The following is a 22,118-nucleotide window of genomic DNA, read 5'->3' on the forward strand; positions in this document are numbered from 1 at the left end:
GAACAACTGAATGAAAAAATAAAATAGATAAATTTTAAACCGTTTTTTTATCAACTAAAAAATAATAATTAATCTTAAAATTATTTTTCTTTAATTATTTTAAAATAAAGAGAATTTATTTAATTATTTATTGTATTAATTAAATAAATAAATAAAAATATTTATTAAAGAGTAAAATTATCCAATTAAAAGATGACATTGAGAAGTTGAGAAATGGTATCTAGATAATATAAAAATACTTTTACACATATGTTTCCTAAATCCCAGTCTTTTCTATCATCAAAAGATATGAGCTAATGAAAACTACACCTATATATTAACATTTTAGCAAGTTGCTGTGTTTCCTTCTCTTCTAACCAGTTTTATCCATGAAACTCAATCCAATCCGTAGAAAAGGAATTCATATTACATAAAGACTGACGCAAGTGTGATTCATTGTTGATACAAAAAAATTACTGAATAGTTTTTTTAATTTTGAAATTTGTTGTTGCAACGTTATTTAATCCAAAAAATGACGTATAGATATAGTTTGAAGAGAGTGAAGAAGAATGGTGTAGACTTAAGGTTGCCATGGTCTTTAAATATAGGATCCATTGTAGAAAGAAAGAGTATCATCATTCTCTTATCTCAACTTTACAACATGACTCCTCCATATTCTCCACCACCATCTTCACCCCATTATCCATACTATTCTCCTCCTCCTCCTTCTCCTCCACCACCACCACATTGCAACATGACAAACTACACAAAACCCCTTCCACCACCACCACCACCTCCAAATTGTAACACCAGCAAACCTCCTCCTCCCATTCCCTATAACTGTTCATGTATTACCCCTCCTTATAATACTACTCCTCCTCCTCCTCCTCCCACTCCCTCTCCTCCACCCAACGGTCCTCCTATTTATATTGTCAAGTACAACTACAAAGCTGTTATAGCAGTTTCCGTTTCTTTAGGGGGCTTCTTGGTCGCTTTTCTCCTCCTTGCCGTTGTATTACTTGCAAAACTAAAAAAGAAGACCCTCCACTATCCTCCACCTTCGCCACCACCTTCTCCACCATCTTCACCACCTTCACCACCACCACCAACTTCACCTCCACATCAATATGCCCCAGTTTACCACCAACCACCACCAACTGCGACCACTTCCTATCAATCCATTCAGATTCAAGAAGCGGGTGCTGCTCATTCTGGTGGTGACCCATCTTCTGAACCTGTCCCAGTCTCTCATGATCATGGCCATCACAGCTATGGCTAATAGTTAATTAATTCATCATTGTCGTGGTTTCACCTAATTTTTATGACACATAATATACTACTGTAAATTCTTTCTCGTACAACTTAGACATGTGTCGTGAACATTAGAGGGAACTTTGATAATGAGACAGCATGCAATTGTCTCATACGTTCTCATTAAGTTGAAGTAGTCGTTGTTCTTGTTTGTTTGCTTCAAGCTTTTCCATTTATTTGGGAGATAAGTTTATGATTTAGCATGTGTATGGTTTTGTATTTCATTGTTTTCTTTTGAAATAAAACGTAGTAGGGAAACCTCACTTCTACATAGATATTGGTTTGTAGGTCGAGGTTTCTCTCATTGTGTGTGTGAACACTGCATGTCATGTCAGTGAATAAAAATTATTCTGTTTGAGGGAACTTTTTCTCTTCATTTTTCACCTTAAACTTGATGCCCTAAATTTGTTTTACCTTTATAAGGAATAAGATTCTTTATTTTTTTTTTATCAATAATAAAGTTTAAATAAATACGAATCACTTAGAGCCTTCTGATCCTTCCACAAATAGTTTTTATGTTATTTTTATATAAACAAATTACACTATTAAAAACTCATTTAATAAAAACTAATTTTGTAGGAAAAATATTATTAATTTATATAGTGACTAAATTAGACACTATTTTGATGAATAAAAAAATTATTAGTATCTAAATTATTTTCTATTATTGATAAATAGTTTTTAAATTAGTATCTAATTAGTTAGTTAAGTTTTAACAACCAATACTTAGATTCTAAAGTTGATATCTAAAACTTTGGTATCTAGTTAGATACCAGTTTAAAAATTATGTATTAATAATATAAACTAATTTAAATACCAATATTTTTTTTTCTAAATTAGTATCTATTGTTAATATAGCAAATAATTATTTTTTATCTCTAAAATTAGTTTTTATTTGATTTTGTTGTAGTGATTAAAAATAGAGTAATTCTTACAATTGTTATAAATTGGTGTATTTTAATGTGAAGTAACTTTTTTAAAATAATAAACTTTTTTACATTTTAATAATAAAAAAAATCTTTTATTTTTAGAATAAAATATTATATTATAATAAATAATAATTTTTTTAAACTGTTATCAAATGAAACTAGTGTGAATGTATATTTTTTTATTATAAACAATGTGTGATGTTAATTATCGGGGGTTGTAATAGAATGCAATTGACTTTGCATTTGCAATTGGTGTAATTTAGAAATTAAATTCCTTACACGTCAACTTCTATATATAACGTCTCGGTATTATTTCATTGACTCATCTTCGTACACAAAAAAATATAAGAAAACTTTTCAGAATCATTATAAAAAATAAATTAAAACGTAGCTAAGAACAAAAATATCACGTGTACAATACTTTGCTATTTTTAAATTCTTAAATTTAATCATTTTATTTAAATTTTTATTAGAATGTTATTATTTCAAAAAAAATTACTTTTCATATTTTCAAACTTTTATATTTTTATTTATTTATTTTCCTCGTTGTTTTTTTTTCGAACCTTCAAGTTGATGCTTATTAATAAACCAGAAAAGTAATAAATTATAAAATACTTCGATTATTATTATTATTATTATTATTATTATTATTATTATTATTATTATTATTATTATTATTATTATTATTATATATATATATGTGTGTGTGTGTGTATTGTAGATGAAATGAATTCTACACATTCATATTCCTCCTTTGTTGATATTATGAACAGTTTCCTAGTTATACTACATTAAAAAAACAACTTAAAAAAAATAAGAAAAATATACATTATTAGATAAATGAACATTAATAAAATAAATGTAAGGCAGTAATAAAATGAATATGTATATATATAGTATTAAATTTAGAAGAAAAAAAATCTACCTGATAAATTAGTCAAAAGCTTCTTCTTTTTTTAGTCAAAAGATATGTATTATAATTATAATTATAATTTATGTCCTACATTATTATATGGGTTACAAGAACTCGCAAGATCATAAAACATAATTAAAAAATAATTGAATTGTGAAATGAACTTTGTATTGAACTATGGAAGTTTCTTCATGCACCTTTACGTTTTTTCTTCCCGCACCCCAAAACCCTAAAACACACTATCCATATTCTTTCTTAAAACCCTAAAACACATTACTTATACTCTTTCTAAAAATCCTAAAACACACTACCCATACTCTTTCTACTTCTTCCCTACCTAAAACACACTACCCATACTCTTTCTACTTCTTCCCTACGCACACCACAAACCTATATTTCCTATATTATTTGTCTTTCTTTGCACATCGCGACTTCATCTCATCACATCACAAAGGACCCATGAAGTGCGTTTTGCTTGGTGGTGTTTTGATTATATTTTTGGAGGCTTGGTGGTGGTTTGGTGGTGTCTCTTCATCTCCTTCCTATTGTTTTTGTTTTTCGGATCGTGATTCCACAACATAGTCCTGAATTGAGTAATCCAAAATTTTCCTGAATGAGTGTGTCTAGAAGTTATCTGGATTTAAATGCATTCTGAATCCACCAATCTGTAGCCAAAAATATGCATTTTGAATCCATCAATCTATAACTAAAAAATTGCTTCTGGATACAGCAAATCTGTAAGTGAACAAACTTCTTCCAGAAAACCCCCTCATTCGGAAAACATAAAGCTTTACTTACGGGACGACAAATCATATTCTCACTTCCGTATTGATCCATCCGTAACACAATCTTGGATCCCAATCTTCAAGAACCTAAAAACACAATAACTACCCAACCTCTTAAAATATTTTAATTCTTACCTTTAAAAGTTATCCAACACTTCGACAATGCAACTCACTCCTCCACCTTGCTTTGCGTAACTAAAATGAGTCTCTATTAGTGCCACCAATGAACGAAGAAGAAGAACGGTGAAAAAACAACTCATCCATGATGCCCTTTTCAAATAAAATAGGCTAATTTGGGAATTATAAAATTATGGGGATGCAAAAAGAAAAACGTAGGAGTGCGGGAAAAAACTGGACTAAACTATTTTATGATCTATGCTTTGGGCCGGAAGGTTCAATTTTTGGGCAGTTTCTTCCTGCACCCCTACATTTTTCTTCCTGCACCCCACAATGTTATGCAAAGACCAAATTGTCTCTATTATTCTTTAAAAACCCTAAAATGCACTTGAACTATATTTATTTTTTGCATTATGGATTGTGGAATCTGGAAAAATTTCGGATTGGCACTTCCGGTAAAATTTCGGATCCACCAATCCGTAATTCAAAATATGCATCATTCAAAAAAAGCATTCCGGATCCACCAATTCGTAACAGAAATATGCATTATGGATTCTAAAATCCGTAATTTAAGAAAAAATCATTCCGGATCCAAGAATCCGTAATATAATTAAACTTCCAGATTCAGCAATCCAGAAATCAATAATTTATGCAAAAATTGCTTCCAGAACACCCCCTCATCCGGAAAAAAAAAATTCAGTTCTGGATTGCTGAATCCGTAGCACATTCCCAGATTCCTATTTTCGGTAACCACGGTGTCCTTTTTCAAATAAAATATTAAGGCCAATTTCGGGATTTAGAAAATTGTGAGGGTGCAGGAAGAAAAATATAGGGGTGCAGGAAGAAGAAGCCCAATTTTTGAAAGGGATATTTGACACTTTTGTTAGGCTTTTGCTTCCTGCACTTCCCATTTTGCAACCTGCACCCCTACATTTGGGTAAAATTATTATACTGTATAACAGAATTTTGTGGATAAATATATAGTAGTGAGTATGAAGAGGAAGATGTTAGTGTCGTAAAGTCTTATTACCTTTAATTCCTAATAATTGGAATAATCAACTCTTTCTTTCATTCCAAAAAGCGTTTTATTTGTTAAAGATAGTTACATTAAACTATGTACTGTTACAAACCTGTGATATTGTTAGGCTCAAGATTTACTAATTTTTTTCTATCTCATGGTTATGAGTATCATGTTTATTTATATTTCACACATCTTTATGTGTTGTGTGAGAAAAAAATGTGGCATTTGTTGTTGATGACAGTTGTAGCCTATACTAAAATTTATGGTCATTTTCCAAGACTTCAACCGTGGAAAGGATCATGAAGAATTTACGTATTGAAATCACTTAATTAAGGAGATCTTTGGAAGAATCTAGGTACTTTTTCGTCTAATATTTTATTGAAATCATATTTTTTTGTCATAGTGATATGGAGTTTCTAGTGATAATGCAGAAAAGTTGTAGAAGATGGAGAGAGACTTTTGGTTCAAAATGTAATCTCCTATTTCATCAACATATGAAATAACATTTCCTTAATAACAACTCTTTTTCTTACTAACTTGGTTTCTCTCTAACTTGCCAAAAGTTATAGGACTTTTTCATAGAAATTGTACTGTTCTGAATTAGGTAGGTATTTGGCCGAGCTCATTAAGGGTCCATTTGGGAAAGGTGACAGCGTGAGAGCTTAATCGGAGTGTAATCGCAGGTGGAGCCCCCTCATCCCCAGAAGATCGGTTTGCTGAAACCTGGAGGTCATTCCTAAGCACCTCATCCACTAGCTGATTGATCACCAGAAAGGAATTCGAGAAAAGCTCATCCATACTCCGACCGACTTCGAACCGGCGAGAACAGAAATAAAGAAGTTTTTTTTATTCAAATTGACATTTATCAATGTAGCAACCACTGGAGTTGGAAATGCCAAAAGAATGCTACCATGAAAGCCTTAATTTAATTGACTCAAATACATGCTTAAATAATCTTCCAAAACATTGAGATGATTCATCTTAAATTTCATTTTCCCATGTAACAATTCACCTTTGTTGATGTAAATATACTATACTTTATTGTTGTTGTTTCGACATATTAAGCACAATCGCTAAAATTTTCAACAATTGATTAACTTTAATTGTAGTGTTTGAAGGGTATATAGTTATCATTGCATAAATATTTTTATAGATGAAATATAACTGTAATAAACTTATTAAATTTGTATACATGAATTAATTTATAAAAGTTATTTTATGTGGTTTCTTCAAAAAAACAAACACTTAAGCATAAATATCCAATAACAAGAATGTTGTCAAATTCCTTTAATAAATGTTGTTGAAGCAACAATCTAATATCTAAACAACATCAAATTATTTTTTGATTACTAAAATTTCTAAATTAATTAAAATTTTAAATAAATATAAATCCTAAATTATATAATGTCTTATTTAAATAAAAATATGAAATAAATAAATTTCTAATCAAGGACAAATTCTAAATTTTTTAATGTCCTCCCTAATTGAAATTCAAAATAAATAAATTTTTGAATTATTCAAAATCATAATAAATATAAAGTCTAAATTATTTAATGTCCTAGTTAATGAAAATCACAAATAAATAAAATTTATAAATCATTCAAAATCTTAAATAAAAACAAATCCTAAATTATTTTATCTCCTACATAAATAAAGATATAAAAAAAATAAAAATGTAAAATAATATTTTTTTTTAATTTTTTCAAAATTCTAAATAAATACAAATCTTAAATTTTTATATTGTCTACTTACATAAAAATCTAAAATAAATAAAATTTCAAAGTTTTTCAACATCCTAAACCAATACAGATCCTAAATTATTTGTTGTTATACTTATATAAAATTGTGAAATAAATAAAATTATTCAAAATCTTAAATAAATACAAATCTTCAACATCTTGATAAAATAAATTAAATTATTTAATGTCTTATATAAATGAAAGTCTGAAATAAATAATTTTTTTAAAATTATTCAAAATCTTAAATAAAGGCAAATCTTAAATTATTTTTTGTCCTACTCAAATAAAAATCTAAAATAAATAAAATTTTCAAGTTTTTTAAAATCCTAAAAAGATACAAATCCTAAACTATTTTATTTTATACTTAAATAAAAATATTAAATAAATAAAATATATAAGTTTTAAAAAATATTAAATAAATATAAATCTTAAATTATTAATTTTTTTACATAAAAACAAAACCTAAATTAAAAGAATGAAATAAATAAATTCCTAAATTATTTAAAATTATAATAAATATAAATTTTAAATTATTTAATGTCTTATTTAAATGAAAGTCTAAAAAAATTAAAAAATTTAAATTATTCAAAATCCTAAATAAACACAAATTCTAAATTATTTTTTGTTCTACTCAAATAAAAATCTAAAATAAATTAATTTCTAAGTTTTCTAAAACCCTAAAAAAAACTACAAATTCTAAATTATTTTATTTTCTACTTAAACAAAAATATAAAATAAATAAAATTTCCAAGTTTTACAATATTTTAAATAAATAAAATCTTAAATTATTAAAAATTCTAAATAAATACATATATTAAATTATAAAATTTTCTACTTCAATAAAAATTTAAAATAAATAAATTTCTTAAATTATTCAAAATCATAAATAAATACAAATCTAAGTTATTTAATATCCTACTTATATGAAAAATATGAAATAAATAAAATTCTTAAATTTTACAAAATTTTAAATAAATACAAATCCTAATGTATTTAATGTTCTCCTTAAATAAAATAAAAATATGAAATATATAAATTTATAAATTTATAAATTATTCAAAATAATATTAAATAAAAATTTTAAATTATTTAATATTCTACTTAAATGAAAGTCTAAAATAAATAAATTCCTAAATTATTTCAAATATTAATAAATACAAATTATTAACTATTTAATGTCATATTTAAATGAAAGTCTCAAATAAATAAAATTTATGAATCATTCAAAATCGAAAATAAAGACAATTTTTTATTATTTGATGTCCTACTTAAATAAAAATACAAAATAAATAAAAATTCAAAGTTTTTAAAAATTCTAAATAAATACATATCTTAAATTATTTTATTTTCAACTTAAATAAAAATCCAAAATATATAAATTTTTAAAAATGTTAAAAATTATAAATAAATTCATATTCTAAATTATTTATTGCTCTACTGAAATAAATAAAATTCTTAAATTATATAAAATATTAAATAAATATAAATCATAAATTATTTAATGTCTTACTCCAATAAACTTTTCCAATAAAAATATATAAAATCTTAAATAAATACAAATTCTAAATTATGTAATGTCCTATTTAAATAAAAATTTGAAATAAATAAATTATTAAAAAATACATAAATTCTAAATTATTTTTTTCCTACTCAATTAAATATCTAAAATAAATAAAATTTCTTAGTTTTTTAATATCCGAAATAAATACAAATGCTAAATTATTTTATTTTCTATATAATAAAAATATAAAACAAATAAATTTCGAACTTTTTCAAAAATTTAAAAATAAATATAAATTCTAAATTATTTAATTTTCTACTTAAATAAAAATATGAAATAAATAAAATTTCTAAATTATTCAAAATATTTAGTAAATATAAATATTAAATTATTTAATGTTGTACTTAAATTAAAATGTGAAATATATTAAACTCTTAAATTTAAAAAAAAATTAAATAAATATAAATCTTAAATTATTAAATAAATTTAAATAAATACAAATCTTAAATTATATAAGGTCCTACTTAAATAAAAATTTAAAATAAATAATTTTCTTAAATTATTCAAAATCAGAATTCCTAATTAAATAAAAATACAAAATAAATAAAATTCTTAAACTTTACAAAAATATTAAATAAATACAGATTCTAAATTATTTAATGTCCTACTTAAATAAAAATATGAAATATATAAATTTCTAAATTATTCAAAATAATAATAAATAAAAATTCTAAATTATTTAATATTCTACTTAAATGAAAGTCTAAAATAAATAAATTCCTAAATAATTTCAAATATTAATAAATACAAATTCTTAACTATTTAATGTAATACTTAAATGAAATTCTCAAATAAATAAAATTTATAAATCATTCAAAATTGTAAATAAACACAAATGTTATATTATTTTATGTCCTACTTAAATAAAAATACAAAATAAATAAAATTTTAAAGTTGTTCAAAAATTTAAATAAATAAAAATTCTAAATTAATTTTTTTTCTACTCAAATAAAAATCTAAAAAATATAAAATATTTAAGATTTTGAAAATCCTAAATAAATATAAATTCTATATTATTTATTGTTCTACTGAAATAAATAAAATTCTTAAATTATTTAAAATATTAAGTATATATAAAACATAAAGTATTTAATGTCTTACTCCAATACAATTTTAAAATAAATATATATATATATATATATATAAAATCTTAAATAAATACAAATTCTAAATTATTTAATGTCCTATTTAAATAAAAAATTGAAATATATACTTTTTAAATTATTCAAAAATACATAAATTCTAAATTATTTTTTGTCTTACTCAATTAAAAATCTAAAATAAATTAAATTCTAAGTTTTTTTATATCCTAAATAAATACAAATGCTAAGTTATGTATTTTCTATTTAATAAATAATATAAAACAAATAAATTTCACAGTTTTCAAAATTTTAAATAAATATAAATTCTAAATTATTTAATCTTCTACTTAAATAAAAATATAAAATGAATAAAATTTTAAATTATTTTAAATATTTAGTAAATACAAATGCTAAATTATTTAATGTTGTACTTAAATTAAAATGTGAAATAAATAAAGCTCTTAAATTTTAGAAAATCTCATTTAAATATGAATCATGAATTATTTAATGTTTTACTTAACTAATATTTGAAATAAAAAAAATTCTTAGATGATTCAAAATTATAATTAATTACATATCCTAAATTATTTAATGTCATAGTTTAATAAAAATTTGAAAAAAAATACAAGGTTTAATAACTATTTTGATTGGAAAAAGTTTTTTAAAATTGTAATTTAATTTCAAATTTTTTTAAAAAATTAATTTCATCTAACAGTTTTTAAAGATAATTCAATGATCACAACAAATACGTAAAATTGATAAAAAATACTTTAAAAAAATTCATGTAATTGCATTCAAACACAAAGGAAATTGCATCGAACTTTTTAAAAAAACTTTGAAATCATATTGAATTTTTTGAAACAATTGACGACAAAATTGCACTTTTCTAAAATATTGGGACAAAATGGGTAGTACACCTAAAGAAAAATCCTAAATTATTTAATCAACTATTTCAATAAAAATTATTAAGTTGTTTAATATCCTATTATAATAAAATAAATTAAAACATATATAATTCTAATTCTTCTTTAGGACGAGTTTAACACTTATTCGGAATGAGATAGCAAATTGAGTCCATGTCACTTTTGCGAGGTGAGCTAAATTGGGGAACGGATCAATTTGTATTGTCACCCTAGCTCAAACATATGTTTTTCCATTTTCATGTTTATATCATGATTTCTTGTATTATTAAAAATGTATTGACTTATTTTTTTTTAATGTGGTTAACATTAAAAACAACGAACTTACAACAAAATATTATTATTTACCATGTTTAATTGCATTTATCATTTTTTTTAAAAAAAAATTGTGAATTTCATATTTATTAATTTCAATTATACTTTTTACATTTACTTTTTATTTCTTTTAACTATTTTAAATTCTTAATAATTAGAGGACTTATATTTGTGTTTTGTAATACCAAATTTAACATAATACAAAAATAATTAAAAATAATAATTTTTATAGTATTATAATTTAAAATTGAGACTTTTTTGAACTCCTTGCACGGGTCACTTACTAATAATCGTTACAAAAGAAGAAGCCAAGGAAAATGCTATAGAGGAAGAAAAAGAAAGAAAAAAATATTGCCTTTAGACATTCTAGAAGGTATTATATACATTTTTTAAAGTTTGTTCCGCAATGAATTTAATGTGCAACTCTTAAATAAAAAGGAAGCACCTCTCTCATTTTAGATTTTGGACGGCAGTAATTCTTTTTTACTATAATACAATTTTGAGATTTTTTTTTCAACTCATATATGTTTTTTTTTCATCATAAATATGAAAATTCTTTTATGAAAAAATTACTTTTGAAAATAAACTTCATGATTATATAATTTTATAATTTGAAAGTAAACCTAAACCAACTTCTACTTGACTTTAAGTAAACCTAACATCTATCATATTAATTGAGACTCAATCAGACTTAAATTTTGTCCAACTTCACATTTTCTATGTTTGAACCCATTTTATTAATGTGGCTCCAACTCGACCTAACATAGACTCAATTCGGCCTGACTTAACCTAAACTTGATCAAACCTGGGTCCATCTCAACCCAACTTGACATGGTGTTAGTCTTCTCTAAGCACAACCCAACTTTGCTTGCCTTTGATTTAGATTTTGACTGAGTAAATGTTTTTAATATGTATACTATTTTTTAAAGTCATTTTTCACTTTTATTTTTAAGTAAGATTTTTTACTTTAGAAAAGATTCATGGGTTAACCTTAACCTATGAGAATTTTGTTGTCATTTGACCCTGTAAGTTTTTCTGTGTTTCTTTCTGCACCCTTATATTTTTTGGAATACACACAAATTATCCTTGGGCTTTTATTTGAAAGCACAACTTCCATGTTCATGAATACCTTTTCCGGAACATATTTTTTACTCCAGAATGATAAATCTGGAATTCAAAAACTTGTGTTTTAGAAAGGGTATTTCATACTGTGTTTTTCCTCTTCCGAATTTCCTATTCAACTATGAGATATTTTTTCCATTCACATATACATACAATGAGAACAATTCTCAGCCCAAAGTTTAAAGAGGAAAAGAAAAATGTTTAGAATCCTATGAAATAAGAAGAATAGAAGAGCTAATTCAGGTGGTAACATACAAGAGTGATGAAGTAAAATCCAATTATGGTGAAATAACAGGACAACATTATGAAAAAAGTCATGAAAAAGTCAAAGCAGTGGCCCAGTGAGTATGCATCTGGACTCAATGTTTGCTCTCCATTTCCATTATATAAATCTTGTTGAGACCCACATCTCTACCTTTACCATCTTGTATGTATTCATGAAGATGTGAATCAAGCATAAGGAAATGAAAGTGCAGAATTGGAAGTCTTCACTAAATGATAACCTTCGAGGCTTTTCATTTTCCCACAAATTATGGATTATCTGATAAAGATCTCACATCAACTAGAGATGAGGACAATTTATTGTGCAAACCTCATCCTCATGAACCAATTTTATGGAGTTGAGTTAGACTTAAAGTCAACTTCGTAACATTATCGATTTTTTTCAAAGAAAAAAAAATGCATCTTACATTTCTTCTTCCACGAACAACACTTCCCAAACCATCCAATGCAACTGAAATGCACACAAGTTTGTCTACGTCCACTAAGAGCCCACAAATTCACCAAAATTGCAAGGATTCCTCATCACCACTTGTTGTGAACAATGTCAACAAAACTTGCAAAGAAGAAGGAGGGACGTCCTGTGCTGCACCAGGGTTTTTAAAACATCCCAGGATGAAATGCCAAAAATATCCTTGCAACTTTGATTTCAAAGAGAGCACTGTGTAGTTTGGTTTTTGGTAGTGCTTCATTTTAATGGAGGTGGAGACAAAGGTGAGCTCCAACAGTGTAATTTCATCTATATTAAACAGCGAAGGTTGGAAATTGATACAGTGGATAAAGCAAAAGAGCCACCTTTTGACTTTATGAGTTTTTTATGTTGTGGAGAAAGCAAAACCCACCTTTTACTCTCTGTTTTTTTGGGCTTCGCTCCATGTGTGTCAGGATTAAAGACAATAAAAGTGTGTCCAAGGTCAGAAAAGATATATATAAACATTTAAAAATCAGAAAACTCTTGGAATTTTGACTGCATTACACTTTTGGTATAAATTACCTTTTCAATCTAAAAAATATTATTCACACTTTGTGTATAAAATTCACTTTCCATTTCTCTATCATAAAAGTTAATAAATTTATCGTAGGGAAATTTTATATGATAAAAGTCAATATACCTAATTTATTTTCTCCAATTCAAAATGTCCTTTAGATGTTCTCCGGTTTTGCGAGAGCGAAGGGATGAGAAACAAACAAACACATAATTGCATCGTCTCTGTCGTCTGATCCACACTGAAATAAAAAATTATACATGTCGATCATATCTCCTATATAAACCCTTCGTCCCTTCTTATTGTCACTTTCTGTGTCTCCACCGTTACAACAGCTGTAATCAAACACTTAATCTGTTGCTCCTTGCCAAACAATAACTCAACTAATGCACATTTTCTTTTCATTTAAACTCAATTCACTTTTTCGATTACTAATTTATTAACCATTAAATATCTCTATACATAACAAACACTATTAATATATATATATATAATACATTTTTAATTTTGTATATAATACATACTCTATTATCAACTAATATTCTTTTAGAGACAAAAAAAATATTCTCTAATGCTAGATGGATGACTAATCAGGATTACTTATCCAATTCTTATCTCGCGAACAAATACAGTGCAAGGAGTTGTACCTACACGTCAAAAAAGCAAAAAAGAAAAACTGAGGAATATTTAACAAAAAGTACTTATTATAATAAACGAAAAAGTTTTCTTTTCACACTTAGGAAAAACTACTCCCACTTAGCAAACAACTTTAATAATATAATAATATATATTATGATTTTATATTAAAAAAATAAATGAATTTTCCATGGTGTAAGAATATGATCATCACTTTTAATTTTTTTAATAACTATAACTCATTTTTTTATTTAGCAATTTGATTTATATTGTTTTAAATAACTTAATGTCAAATCAAAAGAGTTAGCATTGTTTAATATAACAACCCTATCGGTGAGCATCGACATATGTAACATTGGAGAAGTTCTATCATTTACAACAGTAGAGAAGAACAAGAAGAAATAGAACTGCAGAGAGATGGCCGAAGGAAGCGAAGGAGAGAAAAACAGAACCATGAAACGGCTTCTTCTCATTATAAATTGTCTCTTGCTCGCCGTCGGAACCACCGGCGGCCCCCTCGTAATGCGTCTCTACTTCCTCCGTGGCGGCAACCGCGTCTGGCTTTCCTGCTTCCTCGAGACAGCCGGCTTCCCGTTAATGGTACCCCCCCTCATCCTCTCCTACCTCCGCCGCCGCCGCGGTGCGGTGGCGGCGGGAACCGCCAAACCCAGGCTGGTCTCGATGAACATCCCTCTCCTCGCGGCCTCCGCCTTCATCGGAGTCCTCACCGGCCTCGACGACTACCTCTACGCCTACGGCGTAGCGCGCCTCCCCGTGTCCACGTCAGCCCTCATAATCGCCACACAGCTCGGCTTCACCGCGTTCTTCGCGTTCCTACTGGTGCGCCAGAAGTTCACCTCGTACTCCGTGAACGCCGTGGTTTTGCTGACAATCGGCGCCGTGGTGCTGGCGCTCCACGCCAGCGGAGACCGCCCCCACGGCGAGTCGGTGAAGGCCTACGTGATGGGGTTCGTGATGACAGTAATCGCTGCAGCATTGTACGGGTTCGTGTTACCGCTGGTGGAGTTGGTGTACAAAAAATGCAAACAACCTATTACCTATTCTCTAGTGATGGAGATTCAGTTCGTGTTGTGCTTCTCCGCCACCCTCTTTTGCGGCATCGGCATGATTGTTAACAACGACTTTAAGGTAGTTAAGAATATTTGAGTGAGAAAAATAGAGTTATAATTTGGTTATTAAATTATTGTGAATTTGTGACAGGCGATTCCGATTGAAGCTAAAAAGTTCAAGCACGGCGAAGTTAATTACTACACTGTGCTGGTGGCGAGTGCAATTTTATGGCAAGCTTTTTTCTTGGGAGCTATTGGGGTTATTTTCTGTGCCTCGTCTTTGCTATCTGGTATTTTGATTGCGGTGTTGCTGCCCGTAACGGAAGTGTTGGCGGTTATTTTATACCGAGAGAAGTTTAAGGCGGAGAAGGGTGTTTCTCTGTTGCTGTCGCTCTGGGGCATGGTGTCTTACTTCTATGGGGAGATTAAACATGATAAGAAAATGAAGAAAAGGAAGAGCAGTGACATAGAAGCAACAGAGATGCCTCGTACTCCTGAACTGGGAATTATTGAAAGATGAGAACTGTGAGGAAACGAGGGAGAGCACGATGGTATAGATTCTTCACTGTGTCGGTTGTGGTTTCTCTCATAAAAGTGTGGTCACAAAAGAAGTCAATATTAAATAAGAATCTTATCATTGTGCGACCACCCTTCAGTGTCCTACATCCATTTTATTCCTGTTCAAATGTTTTCTACAAGTTTCATTCAACTCAATTAGGCGTCATGTTGTTTTGTTTTGGTTGATAGAAATAGTATACGATTTCTTATTATAATAATATATTTTAATATATTAATTTTGAAAAAAAAAATCGTATATGCGAAATATGATTTCAATTTAAAAATCTTATTTCACAAATACATTGTAAATATTATAATGTATTATAATATGTAATAATATATCAACTTTTAAAACAATATATAATAATTTTAATATACATTTTTAATATTTAAAATAAAACTAAAAATAATAGAAAATTAGATAAATTTAATTTACTATTATAATTTTTTTTTATATAATTAAATAAATTTAGGTTTTTATAAAATACTTTTTTAACTAAATAAGTTTTCAGAAAATATTTTTTATTATATATAATTAAAGAATGACTGAATTTTTATTATATAATTAAATATAATTTTTTTGTTTTTAATATATTAAAATTATTTTGAATTTTTTAGACATTAAAGACACTCGTTTCCAAGGAAGAGCACTTATCAAGTTTCACAAATTCTCCAATTGGTGCATGCTCACATTTGTGGACTAATCAAACTCATCTCTACTAGTAAGAAACAGTATTTGATTACCTTCACTCATGACTTTAGTAGAAAAATATGGGTTTATTTTTTAATACAGAAATCAAAAAGCATTTGTTGTTTTTAAAAACTTTAAGACTCATGTTGAGAAGGAAACAAACTCGTTTATTAGAGCCTTACATATTGATCGAGGACGAGAGTTTATTAGAACCAATTTTTGTGATGTAAATGGTATACGAAGACAATGGACAACCGCATACACATCATAAAAGAGAGTTGTGGAACGAAAAAATAGAACTATTATGAATATGGTTCGTAGTATGATCTCCAAAAAGAAACTTTCAAAGAGTTTCTAACCTGAAATAGTCAATTGGACGGTTCATGTATTGAATCAAAGTCCAACATTGGCACTGAAAAAATAAGACTAAAAAAGAAGCTAGGAGTGGATTCAAGTCTTCATTTGATCATTTTAGAGTTTTTTTGGATGTATCTCTTGTGTTCATGTGCTTGACAGTAAAAGGCAAAGTATTAATTGTAAGTGTTTACGTTGATGATCTTATTTTTACTAGAAATGATTAATTGATGTTTATAGAGTTTAAAAAATTCAGGAGGCATGAGTTTGACATGACATATCTTGGTAAGATGAGGTATTTCTTTGGTCTTGAAGTTTTGCAAAGATATGATGATGTTTTTATTAGTCCAAAGAAGTATGCATTGGAGGTGTTGAAACAGATTGGAATGGACAAAAGTAATAATTATGTTCATAATCCTATTGTCCCTTACTGCAATCAAACTTTCAAGGAATCTAGTAATACATGGTCGTAGTAAGCACATAAATGTGTGTTTCCATTTCCTTCAAGAGCTCGTAAAGGCTGATATCATAAAGTTGGTGCATTGTAGCACACCTAAATAATTGGCTAATGTGATGACTAAACCACTAAAATTGGATGTTTTCTTGAAGCAATATAGATGTTAAGTTGTTTTAATGGTTTGTTACTACTGAATAAGAAAATTTATTTGATTGAGTCATACCATGTTATTAGGATTTGTTAGACTTATATTATTTGTACTGGTATGAACTGAACGGTCAATACCATGGCTCGGCTTCCACAACCGGGTCGAACGAACGACACACGCCCATGTGGGCCGACCGATATCTTCAGTTCAATTATCCTGAATCAAGGTCAGTAAAGCTAAATCATCAATAAGAATTAGGTAATACATCTAAGCACGATCTATCTCACTAATCTGACCCAACAAGGTAAGTCCATTAAAATAATATAAATAACGCAAATTTCAAGAAGTAGGTACATCATTTATTATTGTGCTTTGGCAATGAGTGTTGAATCCCCTTTTGCTGACTTGAGCGTCGAAGTGCCTTTTACAAGTATCACATTCGGTATTCTCTAGAAAATTGAGTGATCGAGCAACTAAGACCGAAGGAGTAGCGACAAACTTAGAAGAGGAAGTTGGAGCATCAACCAACCATCAAATAAGAAGGTGGAAGACGAAGCTCATCAATAGTTCTCTAGGTTTCATCTCCCTAGCAGTAACATTGTTATTTCTTATTTTCATTCTATTTTGTAAACTATATAATAGCTAAGTTTATTTTTCAATAAACAAATGAATTTTTCCCAAATTCCTTTTTATTCCATAATTTGTTCTGTTTTTAAGGGTCATCGTAAAGTTATAAGACGATGCGATTTAGTATTAGGAATTCATTTTGATCCAGGCAAAAGTTACAAATTTTCCAAATTGATTAATCAAATACAATAATAAAACAACATTATGAGTTTCACACGATATGACAATATTTGAGATTATTAGTTCTTGCTTTAAAAACTTTATCTGTTTTCTAACTGAGACAAGACAGAGGAATAATTATTAAATGGTCCAAGAAAAAAGTAAAGTCACTCTCTCCTTAGATTTTTCCATTAAGAATGATTATAAAAGGTACTCTTAATTTTTCTTTAGATTCTTATTTTCATCTGATTTTCTTTATACTGTTTTCATATGAGAATGCAAATTATTGAACTTAACAAGTAACGGGAAACTGATATCTCCAAAGCTTTTGGATCCATTATTTGTCTGTTGGTGACCGTTTGTTGGTTTCTAAAATTAGTTGTTCATCATGCTTCTAAGTGACTGTATTCGATTACTATATCTTGACCTAGTTTTAGTTATTCTAAAAAGGAAAAGAAAAAATAATTCAATTTTTCTATAATAAAAGAACCTATACAAAAGATAAATTGATCTTAATTGTAGAAAAGTCTAATTGATCTTAATTGCCCCTAGTACCTCACATTTTAATCATGCCACCTCACCATTCACAAAATGAAAAAAATAAAATTAACCATTAGAATCTAATTGAATTCCAACTAAACTATTAAAAAAACCATAAATAATTATTACAACATATCCTATAAATAGAAGACAGAAGCTACACATTGGACACAAGGAAAACATTGAGAGAGATAAAAGAGAAAAAAAAAAAACTAAAATATGTTTTAAATATACGTTCAGCACAACATTTAATAAAAAATACAAATTAGTTTAAATGTTTGAAATGAAATACAAGCACCGCATTAATAAACTAGGACAATATACACGTTAACCCTTGCATAAAATTATAACATTTTTAATTGATTGACAAAATTTATTAATATTTATTATTTATTATATTATTTTTTAGTTATTTGAAAGAATTTGTACTATAAATGTTATTTTATAATTATTAAATAAATTTGTGTGAAGTTTAGTTTAAAAAATTCAAATTAACTGAAAAAACCCTAGACTTTGCTAATACCATAAAAAAGAATTCTAAATAAGCACTTTTGTTGGATTTACATTCGATAGTATTTTAACCATCTCCATATTCTTCTATATTAAGTTTATTAATAGTGATGTTTAAGGCTTAAAAGTTTCACTCATTTATTTGTTTTAGTAAAGATGAAACTCTTCAATAAAAATTGTAGGAAGGAGTTCGAGAAGTTTTTTTGAAATACTAATTCGAGAATGATAAATTTTTTAATATCCCTTCATTGTTCAGTGGAAATTATTTACATATCTTTATTAAATATCTTGAATAAATATTATATATATATATATATAATATATCTGAAAAAAAAATCACATTCAATTTTTTAATTAAGTAATAAATATCTTTTTAATATTAAAGGAGATACAGTTAGCTTGTTTTATTTTGCTTGTAGTTGTTTTGTAATTATAACATGAAAACAATTAACACGACATTTTTTGACATAAATAATAATAATATCTTTGTTTTTTTAATTTAAGATTTTAAATTTTATCTTTCGGGAAAACACGTATTCTTGTATTTTTAAACTCTAATTTCAAACAACATTTGTAAATATAGTACCTTTGTGATAGTGTAAATAACATTTTTCTTGTTTTCAAATATAAATACAATTTAACTACTTTTATTTTTGTTCCTACTAGGGAGATGGACCTAGAGAACTATTGAAGTCTTCTTCTTCTTCCTTTGGTCGGTGGGTGATAAGCTGAGATTTCTCTCGTCCTCCTGCTTCTCCTTCGACACTCGGTCTCGGGTGAACACCGGATGGTGGGGGTACCTGCAAAAGTACTCCGACGCTCAAGTCAGTAAAGCGGGCGGTCAACTCTCAGGTAGGTGAACAGTAATAAATGACATACCTTATTCATTGGGATGCGTGCTATTTATATTATTCTCATGGGCCTACCTTGTTGGGTCCGTTTATCGGAGTGGATATCGCTTAGACTTGTATTACCTAATTCTTAATGACGGATTAACTTCACTGACCTTGGTTTGAGCATTAACGGTAATATGGGTCGGTCGTCGGCCGGGATTCCATGGTCTCGGTCGTCTCGGCCAAGTCTCTAAGGTCTCGGTCAGGTTTTCCTGGTCACGATCGAGTAGGCCGTCGGCCTCGGCCTCTCGGCCAAGTCTATTAGGTCTCGGCCAAGGTTCTCTGGTTTCGGTCGGGTAGATCAGGTCTCGGGCAGTCAAGTGGGTCTCGATCAGGGAGACGAGGGGTCGGTCTTGCCCATACCGGTACAATTTTTTTTTATTATATTCTCTTAAATATTATAATTTTAATTATATTTAATCTTTGTTTATTTTTTATTTTTTTTTTATAGCAAAACTTTTTTTTCTTATATATATACGAAGGTAGTAATAACGTCACGGTCCGTTTCCTTTTTGTCTCATTCGGTTTCTCAAAAATGATAATAGGTAAAACAATCTCTAACTAGTTTTATTTCATTATGTACTTTTTCTCTTAATATATTATAATTTTAATTAATGTTTGACTTTGGTTATTATTTTTTATGGTAAGGACATTTAGGAAGAATATTAAGAAGTTAATAAAGGGATGCTAACTATTTTCTTAACATGTTATTTTGGATGAAGTTAATTTCTTTTTTCTGATATAAAAATGAAGGTACCGTTATTTTTTACACTTAGGTTGTTGCTGGTGATAACAATTTTAAACTCTCTTACTATACTAAATGCAAATATTTGTCTTATTATTGCTTATGATAACAAATTTAAACTCTTTCACTATACTAAATGCTCAATTTTGTCTTATTGTATTCTACTAATCTCTTCAAGTTTTGGGGTGATATATATTTGAGTAAATTTCCCAAATACCTCCTAAAGTTTCTTCCAATTATATTCAGTATTCTTTTTAACATCTCCATTGTTTTAAAAATATTAAATTGTTTATTTTTTTATATTATATATATATATATATATAATCGAGATCTTGTGAGTAAATCTATAGCCAGTCCACATATTGATATATTATAATTATTAGTATTTTTATTATGATTACTATTATTAATCTTATTAATAATAATGATAATAATATTAATATTATTACTAATATTGTTAATAATAACAAATAATAATATTAATAAAAATAATATAAAAAAATTATATGTATATAATAATGAGTAAGTAACTCAAAATAACTAAATTTCTACTCATGCAAATCTTCACTCCAGCCTCTTCAAAATAAGTTATATGAGACAATTCCCTTACGGAATGAGTAAAACTTAAAAAAGTCTAAATTTAGGATCTAATTGAAATAACTTTCCTTACTTTAATTTATCTTATAAATGAAATGAAATGTTAAAGCATAACACCACATCAGCTTCTTAACCAAACCAAGATTTTAACCTTAGTAAAGAAAACATTTTTCTGAAGCCTATTTTCTAACTAAACCATGCATGTTCTCAACTTGAGAAAAGAAAAAGAGAATGAGAAAGAAAGTGTATACTCACTTTTAGAACCAAAGGAGAGAATAAATTATTACTCTCTCGAAAAAAATGCGTGTGTTGATAAGTTGACTAATTTTTGATTTATTCATAGAATTTTTTTTCCATCGGTATAATAGACTACCATTTAGTTTGTTTTTATAATTTTTTATGAATATATATAGTCTACTTATGTTTTGTTAACATATGAGTTTTGGTACAGTTCTTTCATATTTTTGTATTTTTTTTTTAATAATATTTCTTTTATGTGATGACAGATGATTGTTATTACTTGAGACGTTCAACATAGCTGAGATGTCAAGTTGTATAATGATACTTGACATAAAATTTTTTATTTTAAAAAAAATGTTTTTAATGACCAATATTTCTAAATTTACTCCCCTATCTTTTGTTTTAACAACTCATAATCTAAAAACTATTCATTATCCACATCACCCATTCAAAACAATTACACCATATTAAATATATTATTGAATAGGTTCAAGTTTAATATAGATAATTTAGTTATTACTGGTAAATAACACACTCCTATTTACATTAAAACAAGTCCTTGTAAAAGGAATAACTAGAGGTGTTTATAATCAAAGAAATCAAAAATTAAAAGATACAAAAATCAATCAAAATAGTTTTTTTAAAGTTTTATATCTATTATTTCTCAATTAAATGATGTACTTCAAATTTCAGAAAATTAAGAATAAAATTATTTATTATATTTAAATATAATTTAAAATAATAAATATAAGATTTTTTACATAAGTATATTTCATTTTTTTATTGGATTTTATTTTAATTATAGGATATATTTATATTTACATATCACAATCG

At 27.2% G+C, this 22,118-nt stretch overlaps 2 protein-coding genes across 2 annotated transcripts; both read left to right on the forward strand.

The window, feature by feature from the left end:
• The first annotated feature begins 511 nt into the window (after positions 1-511).
• Positions 512-1,258, forward strand: LOC137822182 (leucine-rich repeat extensin-like protein 3). Its single transcript, XM_068627084.1, has one exon. The coding sequence runs from the start codon at positions 512-514 to the stop codon at positions 1,256-1,258; it is 747 nt and encodes a 248-aa protein (XP_068483185.1).
• A 12,766-nt stretch (positions 1,259-14,024) lies between these two features.
• LOC137822513 (purine permease 1-like) lies at positions 14,025-15,413 on the forward strand. Its single transcript, XM_068627410.1, has 2 exons — positions 14,025-14,844; positions 14,917-15,413. Exons 1-2 carry the CDS (start codon positions 14,113-14,115, stop codon positions 15,283-15,285), a joined length of 1,101 nt encoding a protein of 366 aa, XP_068483511.1. The 5' UTR covers positions 14,025-14,112; the 3' UTR covers positions 15,286-15,413.
• Positions 15,414-22,118: the final 6,705 nt, after the last annotated feature.

The sequence above is a fragment of the Phaseolus vulgaris genome, chromosome 9 (assembly GCF_000499845.2).
Source record: "Phaseolus vulgaris cultivar G19833 chromosome 9, P. vulgaris v2.0, whole genome shotgun sequence".
In the NCBI taxonomy this organism is placed as follows: domain Eukaryota; kingdom Viridiplantae; phylum Streptophyta; class Magnoliopsida; order Fabales; family Fabaceae; genus Phaseolus; species Phaseolus vulgaris.